Source organism: Pan troglodytes, chromosome 12 (genome assembly GCF_028858775.2).
Source record: "Pan troglodytes isolate AG18354 chromosome 12, NHGRI_mPanTro3-v2.0_pri, whole genome shotgun sequence".
Lineage (NCBI taxonomy): Eukaryota > Metazoa > Chordata > Mammalia > Primates > Hominidae > Pan > Pan troglodytes.
In genome coordinates this window covers 21,047,760-21,074,542 of record NC_072410.2, presented here as the reverse complement: position 1 = coordinate 21,074,542, position 26,783 = coordinate 21,047,760, and the positions used below count along the sequence as shown (strand labels likewise).

At 40.0% G+C, this 26,783-nt stretch overlaps 1 protein-coding gene across 50 annotated transcripts in view; it reads left to right on the top strand.

Moving 5' to 3' along the window:
- The window catches only part of MAP4K4 (mitogen-activated protein kinase kinase kinase kinase 4), a 193,650-nt gene extending 167,068 nt beyond the window's left edge, over positions 1 to 26,582 (top strand). For 10 of the 50 annotated variants that reach the window (XM_054678082.2, XM_016949155.4, XM_054678069.2 and 7 more), the window contains 15 exons: positions 9 to 115; positions 1,507 to 1,658; positions 2,292 to 2,389; positions 4,704 to 4,879; positions 5,377 to 5,497; positions 6,576 to 6,767; positions 8,730 to 8,847; positions 9,165 to 9,335; positions 12,083 to 12,226; positions 17,633 to 17,767; positions 20,259 to 20,359; positions 22,174 to 22,323; positions 22,864 to 23,023; positions 23,882 to 24,021; positions 26,252 to 26,582. In XM_054678082.2, coding sequence (XP_054534057.1) covers positions 9 to 115; positions 1,507 to 1,658; positions 2,292 to 2,389; positions 4,704 to 4,879; positions 5,377 to 5,497; positions 6,576 to 6,767; positions 8,730 to 8,847; positions 9,165 to 9,335; positions 12,083 to 12,226; positions 17,633 to 17,767; positions 20,259 to 20,359; positions 22,174 to 22,323; positions 22,864 to 23,023; positions 23,882 to 24,021; positions 26,252 to 26,335 — 2,049 coding nt within the window. In that variant the 3' untranslated portion in view covers positions 26,336 to 26,582. Of the gene's footprint in view, positions 1 to 8; positions 116 to 1,506; positions 1,659 to 2,291; positions 2,390 to 4,703; positions 4,880 to 5,376; positions 5,498 to 6,575; positions 6,768 to 8,729; positions 8,848 to 9,164; positions 9,336 to 12,082; positions 12,227 to 17,632; positions 17,768 to 20,258; positions 20,360 to 22,173; positions 22,348 to 22,863; positions 23,024 to 23,881; positions 24,022 to 26,251 lie in introns of all 50 variants that reach the window. The other 40 variants (XM_016949158.4, XM_016949148.4, XM_016949133.4 and 37 more) reach the window with 7 other exon arrangements.
- Positions 26,583 to 26,783: the final 201 nt, after the last annotated feature.

Here is a 26,783-nt window from a genome sequence, read left to right as displayed (position 1 = left end):
ACTTAAAGGTTCCTGTGAGAACAACATCTCGCTCCCCTGTTCTGTCCCGTCGAGATTCCCCACTGCAGGGCAGTGGGCAGCAGAATAGCCAGGCAGGACAGAGAAACTCCACCAGGTAAAAGACAAGTGAGCACTGAGAACAGGCCTTCTGTGCAGTCTACCACAGCCTTACATTGTCTGTTTCATAAAAATGCTCTTGAACACAGACGTTCTGGGGCTAAGAGATTATCAGTTATAAAAGGAAAAGCTGCCATAAAGTCCATCAACGTGGATGGCATCAAGTTGATGTGTAGTAAAAAGTGGGTTTGAATCCGGATGTGTATTATAGCAACTCTGAAATTTAAACTACTTTTCTCTGTAAGAGTAAATGGAGGGAGCAGCAAGGAAGGGGGAGAAGTTCTAAGAGAATTGTGATCGGGAGGAGCTTTTCATCTAAGGGACGTTGTAAGGTCTGTGGCATAAAACAGAAATCACAAACAGGTTACTAAAGAAGTCACTGGTTGACTTCACAGTCTGCAGTAAACAAGTGAATTCACCAAATAGTATCCTTTTTAGGTTCTAGAGCTGCTCTGTCCAGTACTATTAGCTACAGAAGCTTCCTTATATTTAAATTAAAGTTTAAATTTAGTTAAAATGAAATACAGTGGAAACTTCATTCCTTAGTGCACTGGGTATATTCATGAGCTCTAGAGCCACATATAGCTAGTGGCTATGATATTATCCAGCTCAAATATAGGACATTTTCATCATAACAGAACGCTTCACTGACCAGCACTATCATAGGGAAGAAAAGATGATTATGTTGAATGTTTTATATCTTGATCATCACTGAACCTCTAAAGTTAGCCTTCTGCGCATGGAACCTTGGTCTGACTTGAGGTGTCAGATGGATGATAGCCCAAAAGCTGCACAGAATCCTCAGCACTGCTAATGGCAGGGGGACTGTGGTGTTCTTCCCTGACCAAGTCTGTGTCATTAATTCTTACCTAGCACATGTGTGTTTTGGGTCCATCCATGGCAGGAAATCCATCCCAGCTCATGCTTTCTGTACCGTTTCCAACAGCCCATACAAAGGACTATTCTTTGTAAGTGTCAGTTTTTGAGAACAGTAACAGGCAGGTGAGAGCAGCAGCCTAGAAACAGAATATAGTTTTGTGTATAATTATACAAATACGGAGTGTTTTCCTAATATTAAGAACTGACTTGTAGCTGTGACAGAAATGGTGCTGCTTCTACACTGAACAGTAGCATTGTATCTCACACCTGATGATTTTAGATCTGCTAATGGTAGGATATCATTTAGCATACAAACTAAAAATAGATAAAAATCCATGAACAATGTCATTGTATCTTTTGGTGAATTTAATGTTGAATGCTGTTTATAGACTGTTTTTTGTCTCCCTACACTTTAAAGACATTGGATGGGCACACCATGCACATGTTGGTAATTTGGAGCTGCATCTAGAGATGACACATTAGCTGTTCTCTCTTCTTCTTTTCTAACAGCAGTATTGAGCCCAGGCTTCTGTGGGAGAGAGTGGAGAAGCTGGTGCCCAGACCTGGCAGTGGCAGCTCCTCAGGGTCCAGCAACTCAGGATCCCAGCCCGGGTCTCACCCTGGGTCTCAGAGTGGCTCCGGGGAACGCTTCAGAGTGAGATGTAAGCTGCCTTTCCTTTCCTTTTTCCCTGCTAATGTTTTGAGCTGTGATCCATATCTTGGAAGTTTGTCTTAATCTGTAGTTTGCGTGTAGCCGCACGTCACAAAACAATGTTTTAGCATAGGTTGCTAGTGACAATAATAGTCATCCTGATTTTAATCATGAAGGAGCTAAATTTTGAGAGCTTTATATATACCTAGCACTGTGAGCGCTTTACAATTTAGTGGGATTAACTAACTTTCCCAAGGTAATTGGCTAATGTGTGAGCTAGGATTTGAACCCATTTCTTTCGATCTGGGCTCCAGAGCCTATACTGTCATCAATATTGGTTATTTTAATGTACTCATAATAGATGAGTGAATATTCCCTCTACTGTATTATTGACATACCATGACAAGGTATATATTGTGAACACGTGTCAAAGTGAGTGTGATGATGGAGGGTTTAAGTAAAGAGTCAGGAAGGCTGCTGGAGCCCTCCTTGGGCCCCCTCTGCTCTGTAATTCAGACCTGCAGGTGGAGAGCCTACCATGAGTGGGCAGACAGGAGTGGGCGGGGTGGGCAGGGCAGCTTCATTAATACACATCCATATGTTGATATGTGTCTGTCCATCTTGTCCCTTTTGAACCCAACAGCATCATCCAAGTCTGAAGGCTCTCCATCTCAGCGCCTGGAAAATGCAGTGAAAAAACCTGAAGATAAAAAGGAAGTTTTCAGACCCCTCAAGCCTGCTGTAAGGATTGTGCAGGATCAGTTTTACTTATTTCAGACTTGAATGAGATCTTTCTATTAAAAATATGTGGTTGAGAGGCCTGCAGTCTTTTCTGCGAGGGCCCCTCACAGATTTGAGGAATTATAAGGAATGACCTAAACCCCAGACATACTTGTTCCCTTCCATTGGTATCGTCTGCTTTCCCTGTATAAAGTCTCAAGTGAGTAAAACCTTTTTTCTGTTGTTCCAGCCATACACTTGGTGTACAGTCAGCCTTACAAAATAATGCAGAACAAAGTATAGTTCTTATTTAATGAAGTTTCCTTCTAAGGAAACTGATGCTTTAAAAAAAATACAAAAGAAAGAAAAGCCTTTTTATCTCTTTCTTGGCATTAACCTTTACTTATTCTTCGTGAGTTCGGCATTTACAATACTGGCTTTTAGACTAAGTTTTTAAAAATCACCTTCTTAAACTCACTGGTTGCCTACCTTCTGCTTTTGGGTACCTGGGGTGATAGTTGTGACTGCTTCTCACCCTTCTCTTTTAATCCCTCTGATGTTACCTGACCATGTAATTGTGCACGCTTTGTGGAATTTTAAGCCTGTCAGAGTTTTCATTTCCTGCTTGAACTGATTTCTGTACTTCTCCCTCTCCCCTTCTTTCTCCCGCGCTTCCTTGTACTGTGCATTCCTCATCAACGATGGCTTCTCGGACTCCACGAAACTGCGCTGTACTGAAGGGCGAAGTGGTAAGCGCCATCTCTGAAAAGTTCCACTTCAGAGCAGCACTCCGACCGCCTGTCAGCTCAGCTTGTATTCGAGCTGCGGTCCTGCTCCTTCCTCAACTTGACTTCTTGTTCTTTTCTAGAATTTAAAAACCTTAAACTTTACTCCAGTTTTCTTAACATAACATTTGCTGTATTTATTGTTATTAAATGTAGCTTTTTTGAGTAACTGTTTAAAAAGCTTCAGCTATAACCACGAAATACTAATAGCAAGACTCAGAGCCCATCACTGTTATTTCAGTGGCTCAAGCTCAAAGAAAAGAAACATTCTCAACTATGAAGAAAATAGAAAACCAAGTTGGAACTGCTAGAAATTAAAGACAAAAAGAGCTACATAGACTGCGTTTTTAAAAAGTGATTACTTTTACATAAAATTCCCCAAAAAAGATGAATTTGGAGTTTTATATGAAAATGTGGAGTATAAATAGTAATCACTCTTGAAAATTATATTTGGTGGATTGATTGAGTCTTAGAGTATCTCAGTGTGGAAGAGTAAAGGGAAACTAAGCCTTTTGAACAAATTCCACTATTGATTTCTTTCTGATGTTCCCTTTCATACGTGGTGTCACAGGGTGATGTCGGTAAGGCTTGAAGGAGGGCGTTAGGGACGCCCACAGCCTCCTGCCCCCAGCACTCAGGGTCACAGTGTCTCTTCATGTGTCACAGACTTGTCCATGAATGTGGCAGGTTGTGAACAGTCGGTGAAGTGAGATGTCAGTGGCATCCTAGTGCTCACTTCACTCCTCTTTCATTTTAATGTAGGTTTGAAGTTTTTGTTTCTTCAGTATGAGGTAAAATTCTAGATCAACAAATGTATATACACAGATCCTTGAGCTTTGGTGTAAAGACACATGTCTATATGACAAAGTCTTCTTTAAAGGGGGCAGTCCAGAAAGCAAGCCTCTAGTTAAATAAGCCTGATTTAAAGAGTTTTGGGAGGGAAGTTGTGTTTCTACAACTTTTATTAATAAAATATTAAACCTAAAATGTTGATTTTAGTAAAATATTAATATTTATTACTAAAATTTCATAAATATCCTATAACTAGTAAATAAAAACATTAAATATTAAACCTTAGCGCTTTGAAGTTTTTAATAATAAAAGTTGAAGTAAAATAAAAATGTATCTCTCAAAACCTTTTATATGAGTCTAAAGAAGACTTTGTCATGTAGGGAGATGTCCTTACAACAAAGTCCAAGAGTCTGTATATATACATTTGTTGATCTAGAATTTTACCTCATATTAAAAAACAACAGTAATACTATCAGCTTAACATAAGCAGATCTTTTTTTTATTGTCATGGGATTTGAACTGTATATGACATCTTTGACTTTTTTTTGGTGTCTTCTATTTTTTTTTTTTTATCTCTCTCTTGACTTTCTTTGGTCTTTTCTATCAAAAGCCATAGGAGCTCACTTTCTCATGAAACTGGGTAACTATAAAAGTCTTACAAAACTGACATTGTGGCAATTTATGGTTAAAGAACTTCTCATCTTTTCCTGTCCCTGCTCCTGCTTGCCTTACTCTCTCTTTTCTGTCCTTTGCTTTAGGATCTGACCGCACTGGCCAAAGAGCTTCGAGCAGTGGAAGATGTACGGCCACCTCACAAAGTAACGGACTACTCCTCATCCAGTGAGGAGTCGGGGACGACGGATGAGGAGGACGACGATGTGGAGCAGGAAGGGGCTGACGAGTCCACCTCAGGACCAGAGGACACCAGAGCAGCGTCAGTCCCCGGTCTCTTTTAGAGCGGATGAGAGTATTCTCTCAGAGCCTGCTTTCCACTGGGACCTAGTTGTTCCTAGACTATTCCGTGACCCCATGAGCACTTACTATGTAGTTCTCGTGGATTCAGCAGCAGGTCGCCTTGTGTTTCCCCTTCTCTTCGTTGGTGTGTGCATGTGTCAGTGCTTCCCCCAGCACCCCAGCCTGTACTTTATTTTTTCCTTTTGATTTGAGGATATATGATCCAGGGGAAATTTCAGTTTGGTATAACTACTTTAATTAGCCATAATTATTCATTCTAAGTTTTTGCTCAGAAACAAATGGCACTGGAAAGAAATTCTTTGTTAAAGGGAGAAAGCTAAGCAGTTGCTTTTTTGGAGGAGGCTTTATATCGGTAGCCTCATCTCATGTTTTGATTTTGAGAAGGCAAAAAGCCTAAACAGGATCTCCTTGACTCCAGAGATTAAGGCCTTTCACGTCTGGATTTTTTCTCCATAGGTCATCTCTGAATTTGAGCAATGGTGAAACGGAATCTGTGAAAACCATGATTGTCCATGATGATGTAGAAAGTGAGCCGGCCATGACCCCATCCAAGGAGGGCACTCTAATCGTCCGCCAGGTACCCGTGTCTTCTCTGTTGTCAGAGGCTGAGCTTCTCCTGTGGTCATTAACCCACTTGCTCATTCACTCACTCATGCTGTTTCTCCATCATCATCTGTTTTCATGTTAACAAGTCCCAGAGGGTCAAGTGTCGAGTGTCGGGGGCTAGGGAGGCAGGTGTGTACTGCATGCCCAGAAGGTAGCGAGTAGTCTCCACCCCACATCGCTGCTCCTCTGCATGTCTGCGGCAGCCCTCATTCAAGCACCGCGCTGAGTCTCACAGTCTATGTCTGAGCGGGAGAGAAGCCACAGGGAGTCCTTAAACAGGCTCGCAGAGTGAGGAAGCAGGTCTGGAGTCTGGCAGAGCAGCCACCATGGCTCTGCAGAGCACGCTGGGCTCTGAGTGTCTGCAGTGCCACAGTGGGAGCGGGTGAGGCAGGCAGGACGAGCCTCATCACAGGCCCAGAGACTCGGAGAGCAGAAGGGTTCGGGAGGTTTCTCTTCTATGTTCCAAAATGTTAGTTTTCTCACTTGTTGAATAATTAAATGTGTGCCACCCAGATATGCTCAGTTTGGATCACTAAGCTTTATAACTGTCTGTTCATTTCTTAGCTTAGACTTAATTAAAGTGATACGCTTCTCATTTAAGTAGAACAGGGCACCTATTTAGTATTTTGGACTTTGCCCTAAGTGTGTTTCATGCTATGGCAATGCATTCGGATGGAAAGTAGGAAGAACGTGGAAAAGACCAGGATTCAGAGAATCCACAGGTACTTTCTGGAGCTTTGCAAAGAAAGATTTAAAAAGAAAAAAAAAAGGATACTGGTTTTGGTAACAGAAGCTAGCGCAACAGATAAACCAGATTAAACACTCACTGCTCGAGCCGTGCAGCCACCAGATTAGGTACTTTGAATTCTGTTGGCACAAGTTAGGCATTTGGTGAGGAAGTGTGAGCAGTTCAGGCTAATTTCTTTGGTTTTTCCTTGGTAATTTAGCAGAGTTTATAAGTCACACAGCACCTTAAAGCAGTTATCAATAGGGCCATAGGCAATTTCAGCAGCGCTTGAGCGAGACAAGTGTGCCTGTTTTTTCTACAGAGTACAGTTGACCAAAAGCGTGCCAGCCATCATGAGAGCAATGGCTTTGCCGGTCGCATTCACCTCTTGCCAGATCTCTTACAGCAAAGCCATTCCTCCTCCACTTCCTCCACCTCCTCCTCCCCATCCTCCAGCCAGCCGACACCCACCATGTCCCCACAGACACCCCAGGACAAGCTCACTGCTAATGAGGTATGTCTCGCACCACAGCTGGCTGCTTTCCTGGGGTTAGACCAGCACTGCCTAGGAGTTAGTTTGCAAAGGAGACCTTTCCAACACCCTCACCCCTTCCCTTCCCACCCTGCTTTCTCTGTCACCTACCCTTCTCCCCAACCCCAAGTAACATGTTTCAGATCTGCATATAAACCCCTTAACCCTAGATCAGCTCCCCCAAACTTGCCAGTTCACTGTTTACTGTTCTGTAGATAAGTATAGTTGCATGGCTTTATCTAGTTTATTTTTTAAAAATCTAAATAAAATGATTGCTCTGTCCTCAGACCGGTATTATGTATTTGGCATGAAATTCTTATAGTCATTTGTGGAATCTGCCTTTTTCATTCTTTTTATCCAATAAATAAAATATAGGAAGATTCGGTTCAGCAGGCTTGGCCTTATCTGGACAAACTTATTATCCTGTACAGGAATCTCTTTCAAACAGAACTGATTTTTTTTTTTTTTCCTTGTTTGGGGGGTGGGTTGTTGGTTGATTACTCTTACTTGTTTTCACCAACCCTGTTAAGGAGTTTGTTCTTTGAAATTTACAATCACTCAGAGGTTTAGAAGCCAAATTATTTTTGGGAAACCTAGAAAAAATTAGGATGTTAAGCAAGAAGGACAAAGGTTTGAGCTTGTTTTTAATTTAAAATTTTGTGTGGGAAATCTGTGTGCTCCTTTGAAGGCTTGGTTGTGGTGCTCGGTCTGGGTGTTAGCTCAGTCTGGGTGATTCTTTGCTCTTTGAACAGGGTTATACTCCAGGTGTAGTGACATAGCCCACTTGAGCACCCGTATTGAATTAAACAAGTGATTTGATTCCACAGAAGATTTGGTTTAAGTGTCTTCATCTACCAGTTGAGGGAGGTTAGAAAGAATCAGAAAAATCCTCTCCTCCGGAGGAGCAGGGGCAAGTCAACTGCTTCCTAGACAGGCTTGGCATCGGCTAGACTGGCTCCTGACTCATGGGACAGGGAGGGAAGCTGCCAGGGGACAGATGTTCAGGTGGGAAGCTTAGGGGAGGGCATGGGCTCTAGGACATGGTGACCCTCAGGTGTCCATGGAGGGGGTCCAATGGTACAGGACAAAAGCACTTGATCAGACATGTTCCTTTTTTCTCCTGAGGTATATATCCCACCTACACTCACATTCTTCCTTATATTTATATTTTAAACTTTGCTCCATTTCGCTCTAATGTGCAGTATTTTACTATAACCCTTAACTCACTAAACCGGCAAATTTATTTTTCTGTTTGTTTTGTTTTTAATTGTCATTACATTTCCACTTAACAATTTGTTTCACTTTCTTTGTGTTTTTTTGTCTTAAGTTACATTATTAACCAAAACACTAGTGCTCCTAAAAGATAAAAAAGATATGCCTTCTTTTGTCATTTGCACCTTTCACTAATGAGTCCTCATTTGGTATGGGTTTAATGGTGATGCACCTAAAACAACAGTAGCCAAAGCTTCTGTAGCTTTCTGGCAAGAGGCTCAATTTAAAATAACTACAATTATTAACAATTGCCAATATTCCAGCATAGATTATTTGGACTCTTGGGTAGGAGAATAAATTCAGAAGTTGGTGAATTGAGATCAAGACATTTCAGACCTCCTTTAGGAGTTTCATTATAAGTATTTACTTAATTTTTTTTTAAAGCTAGGCACATGAAGTCTAGATTTCATTGGTAGCTTGCAGCACCGCTTTGTAAGTGAGCAATGTCTCTGGTAGAGATACGGCTCCTGCAGTGGTTCCAGGTAAAGCTGCCCTGAGGGGTGCTGTGCCACGTGGAAGCTCCCCGCAGAGCATTTTTTGGGGGAATGATGCAAGGCAAATAGAGCAAAGTATTGGGAAATAGTGCAATATAGAAGTGAATTGAAATGTGTATTTTTAATGTTCATTTTTAAAATGCCAGTTGTATTAATAACATTGAAATTTACATTGCAGACTCAGTCCGCTAGTAGCACACTCCAGAAACACAAATCTTCCTCCTCCTTTACACCTTTTATAGACCCCAGATTACTACAGATTTCTCCATCTAGCGGAACAACAGTGACTTCTGTGGGTAAGTACAGTAGCAACAAGAAAGCAGCTGACAAATGGGACTTTATCTTTGAGTTGCTCTTTTGGGTGGCTTAGGTGTAGCTGATTGTTCACAGGCACAGACCTCGGGTACAGAAACTTCCCATCCCAGTTGTATGCCTTATTTGCAATGAGATGCAGAGTCCATTTCCTTTTTCCATATACATTGCTTACAGATTTCTTCTCTTTGACAAAGTGTTCGTTATACCACATGAATATTTACTTGAAGTATACTGGGGAAGGGAGGCAGGCATAGTGTGTGTGCGTACAGAAAATAATTTCAAATATATTGTGTTTCAGTGGGATTTTCCTGTGATGGGATGAGACCAGAAGCCATAAGGCAAGATCCTACCCGGAAAGGCTCAGTGGTCAATGTGAATCCTACCAACACTAGGCCACAGAGTGACACCCCGGAGATTCGTAAATACAAGAAGAGGTTTAACTCTGAGATTCTGTGTGCTGCCTTATGGGGTAGGTGTCTAGCCACTACTCCAACACTGTCATTTTGTTCTGAGCGGTGGCTGGTCTTCTAGAGAAGTGCTGCATTGAATAGTTTGTGGATAGACAGGATGGAAGGCGTCTATGATGCCCATCTCCTGTTATATGCAGAGTGGTATATTAGCAGACTGGTGTGGCACATGTATATGATTGCACCCATTTTAGCTGTCAAATATTGGCATGATTAATCTCCATTTTATTTTTATTAAACAAATTTTTGTAGTAGTTTTGTTACATGGATATATTGTATAGTGGTTAAGTCTGGGTTTTTAGTGTAACCATCAGCCCATTATACTCAATAGTGTACATTGTACCCCTGAACCCTGAGGTTGACTGTTCTCACTATAAAATTCAATCGTATCTAGCAGTGGAAATGTTGGAGAAGTATATTTATAAAAACTTACTGCAACATGCAACCCAGTGTTTTTCATTTTTCATGCTCGTAATTTCCAAGTACTTTACAGTGACTATTCTTTTGACTATTAGCATTCAGTACTTTATAAAATTATACAACTGTACAATTATACAACTTGGAAATATATCATGGAGAAGTAGAAGATAGAGTGTAAGTGCCACAATACCTGCAGCTTTTGTGTTTTGAAAAGAGTCTTCAGCTTTATCTTGTTACTCCCTCATTCTTTCTCACTGTAAAATCTTGAGGTTGATGTTTATATGTTAGTTTTTAGAAACACATATAATAGGATTTCTTCACAAGGCCCATATTTTGTGTAGTTATTACCAGATTCTTGACATAGGAGTTTAAAAAAATCTACTTGATACTGAAGATTGACCAGGAAAATATCAAAATATTGTGTAAAATAGAACCTTTGAAATGGTATCTGTCTGGCAGCAGTTCTATCAATAAATATCTGTCTTTTCTACCAATAATTTCTAAGCTGTTTTAGATCAACTTGCCTAGATATATGCAGGGAAACATAAGCATAATATTCAAATAAGTTCCACCTTGACAAGGATATAGTCAGGGCAGAATGGCCAACCTCAAGAATAAAATTATATGAAAATGAATCACATATTACATATTTAAATATTTTTCTTATACTGATAATCTTTTTAGTTGTACAGCATTTTTTATTTTAATCTCTAAGCGTTAAGTCACTATGCCCACAAGCATTGCTTGGGTAGATACTGTCCTCCAAATGTTGGGATAATCCCAACTCAATCAACTCTATAAGGGCCAGGCACGAACAGAGAGAGGGCTGTAGGAGGGTTGTTCTCTCAATGTCGTCACAATTATTTATTTCAAATTATCTGGAAATAGGGTGTGGGTGGGTGTGGGCATACATGTATGTGCCATGATATTCTTCCGCCTCATTCCCTCTACACAAATACTTTATTCCTTGTCTTGGTGAGTTTATGACTGAGGAAATCAGTACACACAGATATGTGCCCAATTCCCTAGGAATGTAGGGTCATCTGTGCTACATGTTACAAAGGTGATTCTGACAGTGAAGGTTCTAGGTCAGGGAACAAGAGCATTTGGGGAAATACATGAATGATCAAGAGGGAGAAGTGCTTTGGCCAAGGGGCAGACAGTCTTAGATGCCAGTCCAAGGCTTTTGGAACAATTTCTACATGGAATGTGTAGTTTTTGAAGATAGTCATGACTTGAGTATTTTAGCAAGATTAGGATTGATTGGATGTACATCATGAGAAAGTGGAGGGAAGCTCCTTTAACAACCTTAATTAAGGTCTCTATCCGTCACTTAAAAGGTTGCCAAAGGCTGAACAATTGTGAGAGCAGAGGAAAGGGAAAGGAGGGACAGAGAAGGGGTTTTCTCTGGCTGTAGTGGCCAGTTTTAGCTAGTTTGGCAGAGCAGCTTGGGAGCTGTTGATAGAAACGGCCAAGTCACGAGGCTAGTTTCAGTAGAGATCTGCAGTGGGTGGAAAGCAGGAGGCAAAGTAGCAGCATGGAATTAGGAGTTACTGGTTCTGAGGCACACTCATGCACAGGTGGGTGGGTGTCACCAGATGGACAGCAGTGGAAATGTCTCCACTGAGGAAGCAGAGGGCAGGTGTGGAAATACGGAAGGAGGCAGCAGAAGAGTGTGGAGACTGTGACCGTACAAGGTTAGAGAAGTAGGGTGAGTCAAATATCAAATCACAATATTTTGATAGTCCTAAGAAATGGAAGGACAAGAGAACTGACTACAGTTGTTTCTTGATGATGGTGGAAAGTGATCTTTAAGAAAAGCTTAAATGTGAGTGATGGAAGCCGAATCATAAGCTGTTAAGGATTTGAGGGCTGCATTTATATGGCCCATTCCAGAGATTTGCCAATGAAAGATGAGGAAGCACAAAGAGATCATGGTATCAGATGAAGGTTTGTTCAAATGTGTGATGTGGCTAATTAGACATAGAATCTGTAAAGATAGGAAATAATCAGCATATAACATTCTCGAGGAACTGAGGAAGAACTAGAAACTAATGGATTATTAAGGAAATTGATGGGATGAGGGTTTCTTGTTCTTTCCCTTATCCTTTCTTATGTTTAAATATGTCAGCATCATTGCTACATGGTGATGTATTGCAGGATTGGTTACTTTAACTGTTTAACCTTTGACTATTTTAAGGATTTCTGCTTCTGGGTGAATTAAGGAAGCTGCACTTTTTTCCAAATAGATGATGTTATCCTTTCTATACAACCTGGGGATTTGCCAAGCACAGCATAAAATTGAGGCCTTTCTGTGTCCCTGAAACAGGAGTGAATTTGCTAGTGGGTACAGAGAGTGGCCTGATGCTGCTGGACAGAAGTGGCCAAGGGAAGGTCTATCCTCTGATCAACCGAAGACGATTTCAACAAATGGACGTACTTGAGGGCTTGAATGTCTTGGTGACAATATCTGGTGAGTGTTTGTTTTGTAAACCAGAATATGTGACACCATCTTAACAATATTGTAGCTTTACACACTAAACTTCAGTTAGCTCATTCGCTGATGTACTGGCTAAATAAGGTACAACCACATTGAGACTTGACAATAGTGTGAGCTGAAGACGTATTCAGAGGTGACACACACGCCCATTTGATCTCTGGCTCCTCCGAAAGCAGTCTTGAGAAGCGTATGAATGTGTTCTTTCTCACTGGCATCTCTCACTGCCCTCTCTGCCCAGTTGCTTGTTAGATTTCATTTGCCTTGTCCAATATGTAGGTCTGTGTCCACTCCTTTCCACCAGACTTTTTTTTTTTTTTTTTTTTTTGAGACGGAGTCTTGCTGTGTCGCCAGGCTGGAGTGCAGTGGCGCGATCTTGGCTCACTGCAAGCTCCGCCTCCCAGGTTCAAGCAATTCTCCTGCCTCAGCCTCCCGAGTAGCTGGGACTACAGGCAAGTGCCACCAAGCCCAGCTAATTTTTGTACTTGCAAAAGGAAGTATTCTTTGCCATTATTGTAAAAGTATTGTATTATGGTTTTTATTATGTGAATTAACACAATTATGTCTCTTTTTTACTTATTTATTTATTTATTTTTTGAGACGGAGTCTCACTCTGTCACCCAGGCTGGAGTGCAGTAGCACAATCTCCACTCACTGCAAGCTCCGTCTCCCAGGTTCACACCATTCTCCTGCCTCAGCCTCCCGAGTAGCTGGGACTACAGGCACTTCCCACCATGCCCGGCTGATTTTTTGTATTTTTAGTAGAGACAGGGTTTCACCATGTTAGCCAGGATGGTCTTGATCTCCTGACCTCATGATCCACCCACCTTGGCCTCCCAGAGTGCTGGGATTATAGGCATGAGCCACTGCGCCCGGCCAATTATGTCTCTTTTTAAGAAGAGCATTTTTCTTAGTATAAATTGTGTAATATAAACTAGTACAGGAAAACAACTACAAGAAATAAAAAGTAAAATCATCCAGAGATCATATCTTTTAACTTTTATAAGTTTTTAAATTCCAGTTTTTTAAGCATACACCACACTCACTGTATACTTAAGGGAAAAAAATCTGCATAAAAATGGTTATACAATATTTCAAACATAGGATAATGGCACCCAAGTACTAACTATAACTAGCCAGTTTGAACAGTTGTTGCAGTACACTGTTGTACATACAGTCAGCATCCCTGTTCCTCCCATATCTACCTGTCCATGGCAACCTCTTTCCTGAAGTTAGGGTGTATCCCATCCAGGCCTGATTGTCCAAAACACGTAGTCTGCTTTCTCCATGCCATTGAACATCCTTCCATGGCCTCCATTTTATATGGCTAGAGGATGTTTCCTTGCATAGATGTATTAAAATGTATTTAGTTATCTTCTCTTGCTGCCCTTTAGGTATATTCCCTTTTTTCTCTCATGTGAACATTTTTCACAGATATCCTTGTAGCTTACTTAACCTTCAGGCACATACCATGTTGCATAGATCATAATTTCCTAATAATTAGTGTTATTCCTTGGTCAGATGGCATGCAAAATTGTAAGACTTTAAATGAGTCTTATATACCACTACTTACAGTCACTTATGATATTATAATCACTTATGATACCACCAGTGATTTTTATTTAATTATCTGCTTGTTAGTACAAGCTTGTTATGTAACATATTTGCTTGAAGTTATTTTACTTCTAATATATGCTTTGGTTGTTAAGTAAAGGAGTTTCTTGAAATGCAAAAATTTCACTATTTATACTTAAATGAGGAAACAGCCATTTAAAACTAGAGTGCTGATGGATGGTAGTTTTTTAAGTTGGAGAAAACAAATCTGCATTTAGTGATCCAGTGAAACAAGACAGTTCATGGGGATCAATACTCAGCTGAGACCAGGTGCAGTGGCGTATGCCTGTAATCCCAGCAATTTGAGAGGCCAAGGCAGGAGGATTGCTTTTGCCTGGGATGTCGAGGCTGCAGTGAGCTGTGATAGCACCACTGCACTCCAGCCTGGGTGACAGAGCGAGAGCCTGTCTCCAAAAAAAAAAAAATAATAATAATAATAATTATAATCAGCTGATACCAGTAATCATTTTTTGGTCTACTTTTCTGTTTTTTTTTTTTTCCTTCCTTATTAACTTTCAGTGGTTTTCACAATCATAAATGTAGTACATGTCAATTGTAGGAAGCTTCAAAAATAGAAGAAACTTAGGAAGAATAAAACAAAATGTCACCCCCATCTCAGAGATAACTCTTGTTAACATTTTATATTTCCCTCTCCTTTTCTCTGTAAATATATCTCACAAGATGGAAACAAAACATTATATATAAAACTGTGTGGTCTTTTTCTTCTCTTAACCTATATTGAATATTTTCCTGCAAACAATTCCCCAAAAGTTAAAAGGATTATACTGAAGTATGATATACACAGAAAGTACAGATAAGCATACAGCTCAATGAGCTGTCACATGCAGAATCCATCCAGATAGCCCCACCCTGGTGAGGACATGGAACATTGCCAGCACCCCAAAACTGCCCTGTGAAGCCACCCTGGGACTGCCCCCAGAGGCAAGCACTGTCCAGACTTTGAACATGTTAGGTTGATTTTGCCTTCATTGAACTGATTTTATATAATGGTAAAACAGTATGTGTTCTAGTGTCAGCTGCTGCTTTTTTTTTTTTTTTTTTTTTAAGTAGACTTTTTCTAAACGTTTTTTCAGTATTTTGCAGTTTAGCCATTCTGAAGGGGTGTAGGAATTAATAGGTGTATCTCATTTTAATTTGCAATTTCCTAATGATGTATGGTACATCTTTTCTTATGTTTGTATATCTTCTGGTGAAGTATTTCTTCTATCTGTAATCCATTTTGTAATTGGATTGTTGCTTGCTTATTGTTGAGTTTTAAGAGTTCTTCGTGTATTTTGGATCTAAGTTTCTGATCAGATATGTGTTTTGCGGATATTTTCTGCCAGTTTGTGGCTTGTTTGTTCATGCTGTGGAATGATGTCTTTTGCAGAAGAGAAGTTTTTATTTTAGTGAAGTCCAACTTACTAGTTTTTTCTTTCATGAATTGTGCTTCTGGTATTGTATCTAAAAAGTCATTGCCAAATCCAGAGTCACTTGGATTTTCTTCTGTTACCTTCTAGAATCTGCTTTACAGCTTTGTGTTTCACATTTAGGTCCACAATCCATTTTGAATTGATATTTGTGAAAGTTTCAAAGTTTGTGTAGATTTATTTTCTTTTGCCTATGGATATCTAGTTGTTGCAGCAGCATTCATTAAAAAGACTAACCTTTCTCCATTGAATTGCTTGTGCTCCTTTGTAGATTACTGCTATATTTGTATAGTTCTATTTTTTTTTTTTTTTTTGACACGGAGTCTCAATCTGTCATCCAGGCTGGAGTGCAGTGGTGAGATCTCAGCTCACTACAACCTCTGCCTTCCGGGTTCAAGCAATTCTCCTGCCTCAGCCTCCTGAGTAGCTGGGATTATAGGCATGTGCCACCACGCCTGGCTGATTTTTCTATTTTTAGTGGAGACAGGGTTTCACCATGTTGGTCAGGCTGGTCTCAAGCTCCTGACCTCATGATCCGCCCATCTTTGCCCCATAAAGTACTGGGATTACAGGCGTGAGCCACCGCGCCTGGTGTATAGTTCTATTTCTGGGCTCTATTTTTTCCCATTTATCTATTTGTCTCTTTTTGTGCTAATAACCACACTGTTTTGATTACTGTAGATTTATAGTAAATCTTGAAGTCAGGTACTGTCAGTCTTTCAACTTTGTTCTTTTTTAATGTTATGTGGACTGTGTTGGGTCTTTTGCCTCTAGAGTCAGCTTATTGATATGTACAAAATAACTTGGGATTTTGATTAGAATTGCATTGACTCTGTGGATCAAGTTGGAAAGTACTGATGTCTTGACAGTATTGACTGTTCTGTCCATTAACATGGAAATCTCTCTCCATTTATTTAGTTCTTCTTTGATTTCATCAGAATTTGTAGTTTTCCTTAAGTAAAACTAGCAAAGGGCTAATTTTATTAGATTTATTATACCCATTTTGTTTTTTTAAGTACTAGTATAAATGGTGTTGTAGTCTTAATTTCAAATTCTAATGATTTGTTGCTGGTATACAGGAAATACAGGAAAGTGACTCACTGTTTTATTTTATTAGGCTTGTATCCTGCAACCTTGCTATAATTCTTGCTATAATCGCTTATTAGTTCCAGCAGGGTTTTTGGTTGGTTGGTTGGTTTTGGATTTTTTTTGGTTGATTCTTCAGGATTTTCTACCTAGACAGTCATGTCTTCTGTGGAGAAAGACAGTTTTATTTCTTCCTCCCCAGTCCTTGTACCTTTTATTTCCCTTTTTTGTCTAATTGCATTAGCTAGGACACCCAATATAACATTTACTAGGAGTTATGAGAAGGGAAATCCTTCCCTTGTTCTCTGTCTTATGAGGAAAGCATCTAGTTTCTTGCCATTATGTATGACGTTAGCTGTAAGGTTTTATGGTAGATGTTTCTTGTCAAATTGAGGCAGTTCCCCCTCTATTCCTATTTCCCTGAAAGTTTTTATCATAAGTAGGTATTGGGTTTTGTCAAATGTTTTTCTGCATCTGTTGATATGATCATATGATTTTTCTTCTTAGCTTGTTGATGTGTGTGGCTGACGTTGCCCACCATCATTTTTTTTGTTGTTGCTTGAGCTGTAGTCTCTTTGTTCCTTTAGATGACTACACCACAATGTATTTACTCATTTTACTATCCATTCAGACATTATTGTTTCCTGTTTGGAGCTATTAGGAACCATGCTGCTATGAACATTCCTGTTGTTGTACTTGGGGGCATACATATACATTTATATTAGGAGAGAGATTACCAGACCATATGTAAGATATGCACATATCCTACTTTAATAGATAGTGCCAAACTTACAAAAACAGTTCTAACAGTTTACAACACTAGTTTCTGAAGTTTCTAGTTGTTCCACATCTTGCCTACCTTTGATATTGTCAGTCTTTTGAATTCTAGACATACTGATAGGTATATGAAATCATCTTATTACTGTTTTAACACACGTTATTACTGTTGAGAATGAGCATCTTTTTGTGTGTCTGTGAGATCACTTCTTTTGCAAAGTTCCAGTTATAGTGGCACATCCAGTTTTTCTATTGTTATCTCCTGTTCTATTTGATTTATAGGAGTTTTTTACATATTCTGGATTATGACTCCCTTGTCAGCTGTTTCTGTGGTACACATCTCCAACTTGTGACTTGCCTTTCACTAGGTTTAAGTGCTGGCCTTAAGTGATTGATTTCTTTTGGTTACTATTGTTATTAATGATGAGACCTACTTCTGAATATGCATGTAAAATATTTATATTTATTTTGCTAGGCAAAAAGGATAAGTTACGTGTCTACTATTTGTCCTGGTTAAGAAATAAAATACTTCACAATGATCCAGAAGTTGAGAAGAAGCAGGGATGGACAACCGTAGGGGATTTGGAAGGATGTGTACATTATAAAGTTGGTAAGTTCTAGAAGCGTCATATTTTGTTTTTCCAGAGTTTGAATAGAGTTTGAATTTTAAACTTTAAATTTTCACAGGTTTTTTGAAGTTTGTAATAATAAACTTGTTTCTGAAACACGTGGATCATTTCTGGTGTTCTGTTTCCAAGGCACATTCTAATCTTGAGGTCTCATCTAGACATTGTCTTACTCCCTCTGTGCACCTATATGCATAACAGAGTTCATCCCTGCAACTCACTCCGCCCTCAGTCTCCCCCACGCTGTGCATCTTGTGAGAGTCTTTCCACTCCTCCTCTTTGACAGTCCACATTCTTCTCCTCTGTAAGATGTGGTTGACAGTAACCTCTTTAAGGAAATCTTGTCAGTGGAAGCCAGCTGACTTGAGTCCTTTTTTACATGCCAGGCTTATTCTCCACTTAGAGGTCTGGAGGTCCTTGGCAGGCACTGATAAGAGTGTTTGAGAGTTTGACTCAAGGGCTTATGGCCTGCCATTTTGAATTAAGTGCCTGTGCACAGCTACTATGCTCCTCACTAGTAAGTGAGCCCAGCTGGCCAGTCAGTGTTTTATGGCAATTGTATTGTTTTTTCTCCTTGGCATGAAGCAGTGATTCTCATGAAGTAAAATCTCACAGGAACAAAACCAAAACTCTTTTTGAGATGGAGTTTTGCTCTTGTTACCCAGGCTGGAGTGCAATGGTGCGATCTCAGCTCACTGCAACCTCCACCTCCCGGGTTCAAGCGATTCTCCTGCCTCAGCCTCCTGAATAGTTGGGATTACAGGCACCTTGCCACCACGCCCAGCTAATCAAAACAATTTTTTTTTAAACATGAAAAAACCAAAATACTGGCACTAATGTTAGACATACGGGAGAAATAATGGACCTTAGCCAAATTAAAGTTTTATAGGAAAGATGTTATAGTCTAACAGAATTTAAACAGGAAGTTTTTCTATATACCTAAAACTGATTAATGTTACGGGCCTATTGAATGTTTGTTTCTGCTTGCGTGTTTTCTTTTTTCTATGTTTATGAAAATATATACATCATCAGTTCCTCTGTTCCGAGGGATGTTGTCATGCTTGGCATTGTCTTGTTGGTGTAGTTTGTCTGCACCCCTCAGCTCATGGGTTAATGGTGATTGTGGGAGCTGCCTCAGTATCTCTGACAGTTCTAATGATATGGGAAAGTAGAACTATCTGCTTAGGATAGATTTTAGGATTAGGGTTTTCTGTGTTTATGTGAAGTATTTTTATGTGTTGAGGTATAACTAAAATCATCTAAGGCTAAATGTAATGAAACAGCTCATAACAGATGAAATGTACATGAATAGATTATCCTGCAGGGGGAGCAAGAGACAGACGGGTTAAAAGTCTGTTGGGCTTTTCCCCAGAACAAAACAGTAGGCCTTCAGGCCTGTCACTCATACAGAATGAATCACAAGTATTTTCAGGAGATAAGTGTGGGTAATATCATTCATTCGTTGTCATTATGGTTGCCACCAAGAATAGGGAGCTATTTAAATGTATATTAAATTAATAAAAATTAAGGAAACCTTAAAATTTAGCTCCTCAATGGCACTAGTACATTCTAAGTGTGCAATAGCCCCATGTGTGTGGTGGTTATATTAGCAATACAGATACGGAGAGTTTCTATTATCGCAGAAGTCTATGAAACCGTACCGGTTTTGTCAGACTGTTATAAACCTTTGTGTCTTAATGTTCGTTTATTGATTTATTTAAACAGTGGTAATATATAGAGTTTAACAAGGGGAGTTATCAGTTAACAAGTTCCTGCTCATGCACAAAGAAGGAATCAAGTAGCGGTGTGATGTTAGCTTGTAAAGAAATCATGGATCTGCATTAGTAAGTCACAGGTACTCAAGGACCCCTGGGAGTACTTGTTTTGGCAGAGTTGCCTGGCAGTAAGGGCACCAAAATAGCTATGGGAAGGAGGCAGTTTTACTACTTCTGTAGATCAGGAAATGGTCTTAGTGATACTTGGACTTGTTGACAGATACTTCTGTTGGTAGAATTCAGGACTCATGAATATTTTAGTATAAGCCTTTTTTCTTCCTCAGTCTGTGTGAGCCCCATGCAGGACTAGGGAAAGTTGTAAGGAGGACCTCGGTCTCTGTGTGTTTCAGGAGTCTCTTGGCTGATTAATCATGTTGTTACTCATTTGGAGTAATACTAAGCCCTTGAAGACTTCAGGGTGGTATACCTGGCATTGTCCTTGATTTTAAAATATCTTGGAATCTATTATAAGAAGATTAGGATCATTAGCGAAAGTACTCATTGATGGTCAAAATACATTAAAGAGCTGGAAAAGGAAACTGTGAGGTGTGATCTCTCTCTCTGAATTTTTCCCCTGCTTGTTTGGATGAATGAATAGAAGGCATATTTATAAAGTTTGCAGAAGACAACTAAAACAGTTTAGAGGGCTGTGTTGATACTGACCTGTGCTTCTCTTGCTTTTTTATTTGCTGCTTTTCAGTAAAATATGAAAGAATCAAATTTCTGGTGATTGCTTTGAAGAGTTCTGTGGAAGTCTATGCATGGGCACCAAAGCCATATCACAAATTTATGGCCTTTAAGGTAACAACATCAAGTGAATTTAAAAGTAGTATTGGCCATTCAAGCTGCAACCAAGAGTCAGGGAATATGTTTAAAAAGTCTGAATGTTAAAATTGCTAATATAAAAGCTATGTGCTAATACAGCATATAACTTTATCATAAACCATTTCTAATGTAATGTAATAAGCTTAGTTAAGCTGCTTTCTAAGCCCACAGTGAGAAGGAGAGAGAGATAAATGTTGGGTAGACACTTTAATCGATGTGGCAATGTGTTCACAGAGGAAAAGAGAACAGTATTTCCACCCTTAAGTTAAAAAGGTGACCTTCACCTGAGTCATGGATGCGTGTAAAGATTTAGATGTGTTTTTGATAACAAAACTGTGTCTAAAGGGCAGTTTTAAGATATATCTGTTCATAAAATACTAATTAAAAATTACAGAAATTCCGATGACAACATTATTATACACTAAGTGAAAAAAGTTAAAATATTTCATATGATTCCATTTTTGTTTCAATAAAAAACTCAGCTATAACATCTGAACTAATGTATAAATTAAGATGTTTTTGCCATTTTGCATGTATACAGTTTTAGGAAAGTAAATGATGGAGTACTTAGTCTTAAAATTAGGACTGTTTTCATTTGTGAGTTCACAAAAATACTCATGAAATTTACAAATATACCTCACATTGCCTGGTGATTGGCTTTTTAGAATAGTTTTTTTATATTTTATTGAAGGGGTAGGTTTCATTTATTTGCAAAATTTGTGTTTTTGGATTGCTTACTGCTTGATTTCCCAGTGAAGCAGGATAGATGGAGTTACAATATTCGCTTAAAAAATAATATTCGCTTAAAAAATAAATCCAAGTGTTACTGAATAAAGAGAATTGGTTATACAGTTATATTATCTTCTGAGATCTGGCCTTAATATCCTTTATATACCAGATACCGTACTAGTTGGTTTTATACATATTACCTTATTTAAAGCTGCTGTTTCATTATCGTAGTCTTGTGAACTGTGGGTAGTGATGTCAGTGAAAAATGGAGACTAGCAGCACAATCCAGGCTGTTGTAGCACATACGGCCTTTTCACCATTTTAGTCTAGTCAGAAAATTAGAGACCTTTATAGTTCAAATAGCTACTAGTATGATAATAGTGATACAATTTTCAGTGTGTGACTCCTACAACTCCTCTCGCTCTACTGTGCATTTGAATAGTTGAGTAGCATTCTTAGGAAAGTCCTCACTATTTTACTTTGCATGATTTTCTGATCAAGGCAGCCAAAAGCACAGTAAATGACAGAGCAGAAATCTTGATCTGGAAAGGGAGATTTGGAACATAACTTCTGGAAGAAGTGTCTTCTAGATGCTAATTAACAGGCAAAAACATAATAAAGACTAATTTTGTAGAATATTGTTGCCTTACGGTTGTTGCCAGCGTGGCTCAGTAATTGCATAACTGAGTATGTTGGGTCTTCTCTAGTTTGATCTATTAGAAGTAAGTTCTCCGGCCGGGCGCGGTGGCTCACGCCTGTAATTCCAGCACTTTGGGAGGTCGAGGTCAGGAGATCAAGACCATCCTGGCTAACGTGGTGAAACCCCGTCTCTACTAAAAATACAAAAAATTAGCCGAGCGTGGTGGCGGGCACCTGTAGTCCCAGCTACTCAGGAGGCTGAGGCAGGAGAATGGTGCGAACCTGGGAGGTGGAGCTTGCAGTGAGCCGAGATGGCGCCACTGCACTCCAGCCTGGGTGACAGAGCGAGACTCCGTCTCAAAAAAAAAAAAAAAAAAAAAGTTCTCCTTCATCTTCTCACTTCTCTTATGGCTTCTTTGCAGTCATTTGGAGAATTGGTACATAAGCCATTACTGGTGGATCTCACTGTTGAGGAAGGCCAGAGGTTGAAAGTGATCTATGGATCCTGTGCTGGATTCCATGCTGTTGATGTGGATTCAGGATCAGTCTATGACATTTATCTACCAACACATGTAAGAAAGAACCCACACTCTATGGTTGGTTGACTGGCTTCATTTTGTTTTGACTTTCTTCTTTACTCTGCTTAGTGAACTAACACAAGCAGGGATTCATTTCCCCTTGGTGTGGGGGTGAGTATTTAAATGATATGCAATTTTCAATAGCTCCATGCTCTTAGACAAGTGGAAATCCGCCTTCCTGGCTCTGTGGAGCCCTTGTGAAAACCTCTTAGCTCTTGCTTTGACTAACATGGGATGGATTTGGGGCAGTTGCTGCCAGGCCAGAATATCCCTGGGTTGGGAGTGGTTCTCAATTGGAGCCCAGCATCCAATGTTTCATGGGCCTCAGGACATGTGAGTCAGTAGAGTATATTACTGGGAAAAAGCAGAGTTGGGGATATATATTGCATGACTATTCTAAAATGTTAATCTAATTGCTGTATTTATCTTCAGAGATATGGTACCAGCGCATTCACTAAGAGTCTTACTGAGCACTTGCACAGGGCTGGAAATAACCACAGACGTTCTTTCCTGTACTTTGTTCCTGTTCTCTAGATCCAGTGTAGCATCAAACCCCATGCAATCATCATCCTCCCCAATACAGATGGAATGGAGCTTCTGGTGTGCTATGAAGATGAGGGGGTTTATGTAAACACATATGGAAGGATCACCAAGGATGTAGTTCTACAGTGGGGAGAGATGCCTACGTCAGTAGGTATGGAGAACTTGGGGAAAGGCAGCATTTGTGAAAGTGGAGCCGTGTCTGAGACTCCATTTATTTATCATGCTGATTTTGTATGTCCTTCAGACCTTTTGACTACCATTGAACAGAGTAGTTGGCAGTAGATGGTGGAAAGTTAGATTGTAGGCCGTGGAAATAGTCATAGGTCTATTTGAGAACAAAATCCAAGTAATTATTTTCTACTTTAAAAACTCTATTATCATAATCTCTCATTTAATCCTTAAAACATCCAGAGGAAAATTGGACATGTTTTTGTTGACCACTTTGTAAAGGGAGACAGAGAACTGGTAAAGAGACAGAGAATTGGTAACGAATTGGTAAAGGGAGACAGAAAGGGAAGTTATTTGCACAGAATGCTAGAGCCATAACTACAAACAGCCTTGTGCATAGTTTTCTAGTTTGCATTCAGTAATAAAGACCGATATTTGACATTTTCATGGGTTTCTATTCCAAAACTATTTTGGTTTTATTGTAATTAGGTCACTGTCTCTGATCACTCATGATTTCTCTTCCCTGCCGTCTCTCATGACTGGATTGATAAAAATCTGTGCACTAAACTCTAAACTCAGTGGGTAATTTTTCTAGATAGGCGTGAAAGGCCTAAGGAAAATGAAATAGATCAACCACTGATGCAAGTAACTACTTCACAGGATAGGCAAGGTGGTTACAAAGGCAGAGTTCCTTGAAAACAAATCCTTAAATACTAGGCATTTAAATTTTAAATTTTAAAAAGATTTAGAAGTATAAAAATATATTTTTATTAAGTAAGCAACATCTTTTCAGGGCTGTTTCCTCATCTTTAACGGTTTGCAATTTTTCCCTCCCCAAAAGCATATATTCGATCCAATCAGACAATGGGCTGGGGAGAGAAGGCCATAGAGATCCGATCTGTGGAAACTGGTCACTTGGATGGTGTGTTCATGCACAAAAGGGCTCAAAGACTAAAATTCTTGTGTGAACGCAATGACAAGGTAATAGTTCCCTTATGGATTCTTTTTAGTTGCTCTATCTTTTAATAATGGCTTGTTTTCCATGGAGTTTGATGATTAATTTCCTTGGAGTTTTGATAAAAATAATCAAGGAACGTTTTAAACGTTGCTTTTTAGTCATGTTTGTGAGGATTGGGGAATGTTTTGCTTTTTGCTATGAGGGGATAGAGATATTTTTCTCTGTAGAAATTAACATATTTGGGTTTTGCTTTGTATATGTATTTTTAACTCTATTAGATGACCAGTCTAGGCTATAATTAGAGATAGGGAAGATAAAAGCTGCCAGTTTAGTTGGCTGGAATTCTTTTGTGAGTGGAAGGAACCACCGTGCCATTTGGGTACATCAAAAGGTTCCTCTGACCTAATGTGTGTCAAGAAGATGCCCCTTGTTAGTCTGTGAGTGGTGAAATTGCTTCCTAGGTTTGCATGTCAGAAATGTTTCACAGTAAAAATCATCTTATGCAGACATAACATACCTCCTGCACCAGAGACCCCATGGCATGACACCCCCTTTGCTTTTCAAAACTGGCCATATCACTCCAGGGACGATTCCTGTGGCACCTTCCTCCCAGGAAGTCCCTTTCAAACTGGCTTTGGAGTTGAGCAGATAGATGGCCAGGGGCGTTGACCCATCCCTGCCAAGGGAGAAGGCATCGAAGGTGGAACTGATTTTTACTAAGCCTACCCTTTCTTTCTTCTGCCCAGTCAGACAAAAGCATGTCTGACTACCTAAGGCAAGACACCACGACCTTTGAAACTTGGCCCTGAAGAACGTTTCCATCTTTTGCGTCACATTGACAGACTAGCAGTCAGCCCAGTTCTCAGATTTAAACATTTAGTCATTTAATGCAAGAAAGAAGAAGCTACACATCTGTCCTTGGCAGCTGGTCCTGCTTGCCCGATACATCCCAAACACAAAGTCACTTCACCTCTACCCACTGTCTTCTGCAACCCTACAACTCAGTTTCAAGTGGAGTTTTGCCTACAGATTATCTCCCAAATCTGTGACCTTGAAAATCTCTACAGCTCAGACCTAATCCAGGATTTTGTCAGCTTGTTGGCTTATACTTTCCTAAGTATGTTTACCATAGCTGCAACTATAACATTCTTTGAATTTCAGGCATTTAAATATTTTTATCATGCATGTCATGTCCTTTAAGATTTATTAATAAATGGCACAAAAATTCTATTTATGGGTTATATGAAGTAATTAATACATTTTTTGTTGATTTTTAAAAAGAAATTAGGTTGTTAAGGAGTCTTCCGTGTTGCTCATTGTGTTTTTTAAAGACATTTATTTATTAGAAGGTGTTAACAGTAGAAGTGGAAAGAAATAACTTCAGAAACATTCATTTTTTTCCTTTCTCGTCTCACAATATGCCAATGTGTAAGGAGTTAGTAGTAACAAGCCTGAGTTGTAATAAAAATTGGCTGCAGATGGTCACTCCTTACAAATTATAAATTGATAATTGCCCCAGAGGTTTTTGTGGGTTGTTTTTGTTTGTTTGTTTGTTTTGGTGACGGAGTCTTGCTCTGTCGCCCAGGATGGAGTGCAGTGGCGTGATCTCGGCTCACTGCAACCTGAGCCTCCTGGGTGCAAGCAATTCTCTTCCTCAGCCTCCTGAGTAGCTGGGATTACCGGAGCCCACCACCATGCCCAGCTAATTTTTTGTGTTTTTAGTAGAGATGCGGTTTCACTATCTTGGCCGGGCTGATCTTGAACTCCTGACCTCATGGTCCGCCTACGTCGGCCTCCCAAAGTGCTGGGATTACAGGCATGAGCCACCATGCCCAGCCTTTTTATTTATTTATTTATTTATTTTTTGAGACAGAGTCTTGCTCTGTTGCCCAGGCTGGAATGCAGTGGTGTGACCTTGGCTCACTGCAGCCTCCACCTCCCGGGTTCAAGTGATTCTCATGCCTCAGCCTCCTGAGTAGCTGGGATTACAGGTGTGTGCCACCACATGGTATTTTTAGTAGAGATGGGTTTTGTCATGTTGGCCAGACTGGTCTGGAACTCCTGGCCTCCCAAAGTGCTGGGATTACAGGTGTGAGCCACTGCACCTGGCCTCAGAATTTCTTTTGAAAAGGCTCTTCAGGAGTCTAAGCTTCTCGTACTTGACAGTGTTGAGGATGATGGTGGCTTAGATTCCCTGGCTGGAAGTGCTTCATGACCATGGTAACCATTCCCTCTCTTTTCTTGCTTTTGCAGGTGTTCTTTGCCTCTGTTCGGTCTGGTGGCAGCAGTCAGGTTTATTTCATGACCTTAGGCAGGACTTCTCTTCTGAGCTGGTAGAAGCAATGTGATCCAGGGATTACTGGCCTCCAGAGTCTTCAAGATCCTGAGAACTTGGAATTCCTTGTAACTGGAGCTCGGAGCTGCACCGAGGGCAACCAGGACAGCTGTGTGTGCAGACCTCATGTGTTGGGTTCTCTCCCCTCCTTCCTGTTCCTCTTATATACCAGTTTATCCCCATTCTTTTTTTTTTTCTTACTCCAAAATAAATCAAGGCTGCAATGCAGCTGGTGCTGTTCAGATTCTACCATCAGGTGCTATAAGTGTTTGGGATTGAGCATCATACTGGAAAGCAAACACCTTTCCTCCAGCTCCAGAATTCCTTGTCTCTGAATGACTCTGTCTTGTGGGTGTCTGACAGTGGCGACGATGAACATGCCGTTGGTTTTATTGGCAGTGGGCACAAGGAGGTGAGAAGTGGTGGTAAAAGGAGCAGAGTGCTGAAGCA